Source organism: Guillardia theta, assembly GCF_000315625.1.
Source record: "Guillardia theta CCMP2712 unplaced genomic scaffold GUITHscaffold_195, whole genome shotgun sequence".
Lineage (NCBI taxonomy): Eukaryota > Cryptophyceae > Pyrenomonadales > Geminigeraceae > Guillardia > Guillardia theta.
In genome coordinates this window covers 57,426-63,121 of record NW_005434481.1, presented here as the reverse complement: position 1 = coordinate 63,121, position 5,696 = coordinate 57,426, and the positions used below count along the sequence as shown (strand labels likewise).

The following is a 5,696-nucleotide window of genomic DNA, read 5'->3' as shown; positions in this document are numbered from 1 at the left end:
GGAGAGGAGAGGAGAGGAGAGGAGAGGAGAGGAGAGGAGAGGAGAGGAGAGGAGAGGAGAGGAGAGGAGAGGAGAGGAGAGGAGAGGAGAGTAAGGAAGGGGAGGAGAGAGAGGTGAAGATGTAGACAGGAAGACAGGAACAGTCAAGACAGGGAGAGGAGGAGGAAGGGGAGTGAAAAGCGAACGACAGATAGAAGGAGAAGGCAGAAGGAAATGCATTCTTGTCTTACCTCAGAGAGGAGAAACGTCAGATCAAGTGCAAACGTCTGGTGGTTCCCAACAAACAGGATGGGGTTGCTACCCTGTTTTGATGATGAGCAACAGGGCAAGAAACGCAAACAGTCATAATCAAGACATGTTGATCAAGAAACGACATGTCTTCGAGTGAGAGATGGTAGGCCGGAGATTTTGATGTTGATGGAACATAAACACGTTGGATGCTACTGGTGTTGTGCAATTGTTCGATAGAATGGGAAATGAATGTGTTGTACACAGAAAAACTACACGTTGCAGATGTTGCAGGTACTGCAATGATACAGATATAGCTCATGATAGGTTTGAGGGATTGTGCATCGTATGATTACAACTGATTTGATGTCGTGATTGTAATCATCACATAGTCATGATCTCTGACCTTTTCAGGAAGTCCTCCAAGTCCTCTAACAACTCGTTCTGCAGAGAATTAAGAAGAAGAAACAGAAACAAGTAGAGGGTGTTACTTGTTGAGTTGTCGATTGAGAAGAAGACTGGAGAGAAGATGTTCCTGATTGTAGAAGACTTCTCTGTATAGCCGTGATCAATTTCAGTTTGCAGACGTAACATACTTCATAAGCTCGTGGTTTGCTCAACAACACACACCATATCAAAAACTGCTGATCATACCGCATGCGTTCGATAGATCAGATTCACGATACAACGTGTTCACAAAACAACATGTTGGCAAACACTTTGATTGACGACTTCATCACTCGACGAGTTGTTACCGATTGCATTCTTGATCTGTTCGTCTGTGGGCATCTTGAAATCGGTCACAACATCTTTCCTGCACCTTGGATCACATTGATTCCTGGTTGTGTTGTAAACAAGGAGCAAAACCTGAGCGATGGCGGGCAGAAAGAAGATTTCTCGATGATCTTTGTGATGTTTGTCCTCTCGTCTAATATGAGATGCCTGATTGAAGAGAAATGGGCGAAAAAAAAAAGATGTTAAGGTTGCGAAGAAAGAAAGGAGAAGAAAATGAGTGAATGAAACAAAAAGCGAACACTTTGAGACAAGAGGAGAGAGTAGAAGTCAAAATGTAAGGATCATACACAGCGTGAAAAGCAAGAGACTGGGAGAAATTTTAAAAGGAATATCTTTCTCCCTCGTTCTAAGACAATGTTGGAGAAAAGGAGAGGAGAACTCAAAGGAGTCGGGGGAGTACGAAGTTGGTGATGATGAACAAGTGAAGCTAGTTGACTAACATCATCATAACCACCAGCGCTATCATCATCATCATCATTATCTCAATCATCATCATCATTATCTCAATCATCATCATCATCATTATCTCAATCATCATCATCATCATCATCATCATCATCATCATCATCATCATCATCATCATCATCATCATCATCATCATCGATCATCATCATCATCATCATCATCATCATCATCATCATCATCATCATCATCATCATGCAGTGGGAAGCATTTGAAACTTAGTTGTGATGGTGGAGAAAGAAGTAAATAAAGTTGTGATGGGATGGTGTTAATCTTATATCACCCGGCGTTTCGTATCACTTTGACTTCACAAGATGGAATTTCTTTAGCAAGTCGATCCGCCTGCATTGATTATGAACGAGCGCTGAAGGATGGGGAAGAGGAAGGAAATAAAACAAGCAGGCGGGGAAGTAGAGAGAGGGAGGAGGAGGAGGAGGAGGAGGAGGAGGAGGAGGAGGAGGAGGACGACGACGGCGAGAGAGGAATGGTAAGGAGGACATATATCACCTCTTCTCGGCTAGGCAGAACATTATCGTTAGATCCGACCAGCACGATAACGTCGCACTTCAAGTCCTTCAACTTGTTGCTAATCCTTTCAGACCCTGATTCTTCGTCAGTGCTGCTGCTGCTGCTGCTGCTGCTGCTGCTGCTGCTGCTGCTGCTCCTCCTCCTCCTCCTCCTCCTCCTCCTCTTTCCTCCTCGCATTCTCTCTGTTATTCTTAAAATGATTGAGGAAGATTTTGGTTCTCTGATCGCTTTTCCCTCGCTCCCTCGCTCCCTCTCTTCCGCATCCCTTCTCTCCGTCTTCTCCTCTCCCTCTTTCTCTTGCCTTGCTCCAGGTAAAACTTCAGTCTGTGCCGCACAGTGTCTTCGGGGAGGATGGAAAGAAGCGAGTCGAGAGCCCAGGAAGAGTCCTGTAGGTAAGATGAGTGAGGTGAAGAGGGGGAAGTAGAAAGAGAAACGGGAAAGAGAGAGCGGAAAGTGAAGGATCAGTCAGAGGACGAACAAGGAGGAGGATAAACGATGGAGTTGAGCAGAAGAAGAAGTCGATGCAGGGTAGTGAAGAAAAGGTTATAGAAGCGAAGCAAGCAAGAGCAAGGGAGACAAGCAGGGGAAGGGGGGCAGCAAGAGTAGAACAGCAGCCAGTGAAGCGGTAGCAGGAAGAGGAAGAAGAAGAGGAAGAGGAAGAGGAAGAAGAAGAGGAAGAGGAAGAGGAAGAGGAAGAGGAAGAGGAAGAGGAAGAGGAAGAGGAAGAGGAAGAGGAAGAAGAAGAAGAAGAGGAAGAGGAGCAAAAGAGGAGGAGAACAAGCGCGGGGAGGGGAGGGGGGGAGAGGGATTTCTTGAGTTTCACCTTCACCAGGTCGGCGATTCCTCCTGCAACGTCACCTCTCAGCAGGGACTGCGACAGCGTCTGCAGTCTGTTCCTAGTCCCCTCCAGCAGGTCCCCAGCCGTCTTCATATCCAGCGCCCTAGTAAGGAGCAAGGAGGAGCCGAGGGAGGCATAGGAGAGGCTCCCGAGCGTCTTGTTGAGCAGAGAAGAGCTTCTCAGCTCACCCAGCAGGCCGTCGCGGAGAGGAGGGACGAGCTGGGAAAGCTGGAGGTCCTTGAACGGGAGAGCTGCCGGCAGCTCGGTGATCAGCTGGCTGGTGAGAGGCCAGTCGGAGCGGAGGAAGGAGGAGGCGGGGTTTGCGAGGACAAGCCCCGCTACTGCTCCTTGTTCTTCCTCCTCTAGCTGCAGCGCGACAGCAAGGGCAAGAAGGCCTCCGAACGACTCCCCGAGGAGGAAGACACCAGCGTCCTTCTCCCTCCTCCTCCTCCTGCTCTCCCTCCAGCCCCTGACGTAGGAGCAGACGAATCGAACCAGCTCGTCAAAGTTTGACCTGTCTTGCGACAGGTACTGCATTCTGCGAACCACGTATGTCCTCCCGAGGTCCTCGAACTGCGACTGAGCGCTGACTCCGGTCCCATCGAACCCTGGGAGGAAGAGGAAGAGCGGCTTGCTCGCTCCATCCGCTTCCTCCTCCTGCTCCTCCTGCTCCCACTCTGCCGAGTCGCATGCAACACCGCGGAGAGGGTCGTCGAAGAAGAGGAGGCGGCCTCGTGTTTTCTCCACCTCCCTCAGCTTCAAGAGACTCTCAAACGGCTGCAGCATCGACGACCGATCCTGCATGGTGACCTCTGACCTCCTAGCAGCCAGGGGAGCGCAGGAGAGCGTAGGGAGGGAGGGAGAGGAGGGAGGGAGAGTGGGAGCATGGAAGGACGAGGAATGCTTGCAATGTCTTGTCTTGCAGTACAATCTGGCCCTGTGACTACACACAAAGTCAACAACTGGAGTTAGTGATGGAGGCAGGAAGAGATTGATCTTGAGGGGGGATGGAGAAAAGGAAGCGATACGCTGGCATGCTGTCATGAACATGCAGCGACAGCAGCGGCAGCGGCAGCGGCAGCGGCAGCGACAGCAGCAGCAGCATACGAAGAAGGAGAAGAGGAGGAGGAGGAGGAGGAGGAGGAGGAGGAGGAGGAGGAGGAGAGAGCGTGTCGAGCGCACCTGAGGAGAGGGGAGTTGAAGGAAGAGACGAGGGTTAATGAGGAGAGGAGGAGCAAGATCCTTCTCGACATGTTCAGTCTGGGCTGCAGTCATACATCAGTAAATTGTTGTCAGGACAGGAAACACAACATGCAGTGCGGTGTTTTCATTGGAACTAGCTCGTGACAACACAAATTAGAGTGAATCCAAACAAATCAACCTAAAGCTCCGTCACCATCATACCTCTCCACGGCGCCATCTTTCATCCACTCCCTCCATTCACCATAATGAAACGATATTCTTGTCATGAACTGATTATTTATCTTCCTCAAACCATCGTTTCACATCTCGAATCTCAGCTTCCTTATTCCGAATCTCAGATCTTTGTTCTGAAGCCCAACCAGTTTCTTGATCCTGTTCCCTGGCCTCGTGTCAACCATAATGCCCGATGTATCTCAGTCTCATCCCCTTCTGCTCCTGCCACGAATATTCATAAGTTCTGCTCCTGCTCCTGCTCCTGCTCCTCCTCCTGCTCCTCCTGCTCCTGCTCCTGCTCCTGCTCCTCCTCCTCCTCCTACTCCTCCTCCCCTCGCTTTTTCTCCTTGCTGAATTCTTTCCTTATGTGTTATTCACAACCTATCTCACCCTGAAACATCTTCATCACCTTATACCCCCATTTTATAGCCTTCATTGACACTTATTTAGTGGGTACTATAGTACCCCCACCCACTGTAAGCTCGATGAGTCCCATCGAGTCAGCAAACCGGTTTAAATCGCAAGATGACCGTAAAAGATAAAAAAAATAGAATAAAAAGAATATTGAGGGACCCAACCAAGACGGAAATGTTGATGGGGTGCTAGGACAGCAGGGAGAGTGAGAGCGAGAGCGAGAGCGAGAGCAAGCTGAGGAGAGTGTGGACGAGGACAAGCACTAGGAAGACGAGAAGTAGACGGAAAGCCAAGGGAAGGGCGGGGAGAGGAAGGAAGGACGGAAGCAGAGGAAGCAGGAGCAAGTACACGAACAGGGAAAACAGATCAACGGGAGCTGAAGAGGGGAGGAGCTTTACATCACTATCAGCTGAGACAGCATCTATGTTGGTGGCAAGAGCAAACTGATACTGAGGAGCTGAATCAAAGTCAAGAAATCATCAGCCATGCGAGAGAGTCAGCAGCCACAGGACAAGGACCCATTTGATGGTTTGAGAATCCCTTTCTCCTTCCTCTCCAGGTTCTTCCTCCTACCCTCTTCGATCAGACTTCCTGCCTCCTCCTCGAGTTCGCTCTCACCCTTCGCCGTTTGTCCTTGTCGTCCCTCGACTTTAGCTCTTCTTCCCCCCAACCCCGTCCTATTTCGCATGATCCTACTCATCCTAGTCATGCTACTTCCTCCCATGCTGCTGCTGCTCCTGCTGCTCATGCGCCTGCTGCTGCTGCTGCTCCTGCTGCTGCTCCTGCTGCTGCTCCTGCTGCTGCTGCTGCTCTTGCTCCTGCTCCTGCTCCTGCTCCTGCTCCTGCTCCTGCTCCTGCTCCTGCCCCCCTCACAGTACCGCAGGAGGTACCCTTGGCTGTGGCTGGGGTGGGTTGTGTACGTGTGTGGCTGCCTGCCCCTCAAGCTCGCCGAGTCTCCGGGCCTGACGTTCTTCCTGGGGCTCTACACTGAAAGGCTAGTGGTGGACCTTGAGGT

At 50.5% G+C, this 5,696-nt stretch overlaps 1 protein-coding gene across 1 annotated transcript; it reads right to left on the bottom strand.

Annotated features, from left to right (window-relative positions):
* Positions 1-2,204: 2,204 nt before the first annotated feature.
* GUITHDRAFT_120746 (hypothetical protein) lies at positions 2,205-3,655 on the bottom strand (the record flags this gene model as incomplete). Its single annotated transcript, XM_005820009.1, has 2 exons — positions 2,205-2,399; positions 2,843-3,655. The coding sequence occupies 2 exons, from the start codon at positions 3,653-3,655 to the stop codon at positions 2,205-2,207; spliced, it is 1,008 nt and encodes a 335-aa protein (XP_005820066.1).
* Between the last annotated feature and the right edge of the window lie 2,041 nt (positions 3,656-5,696).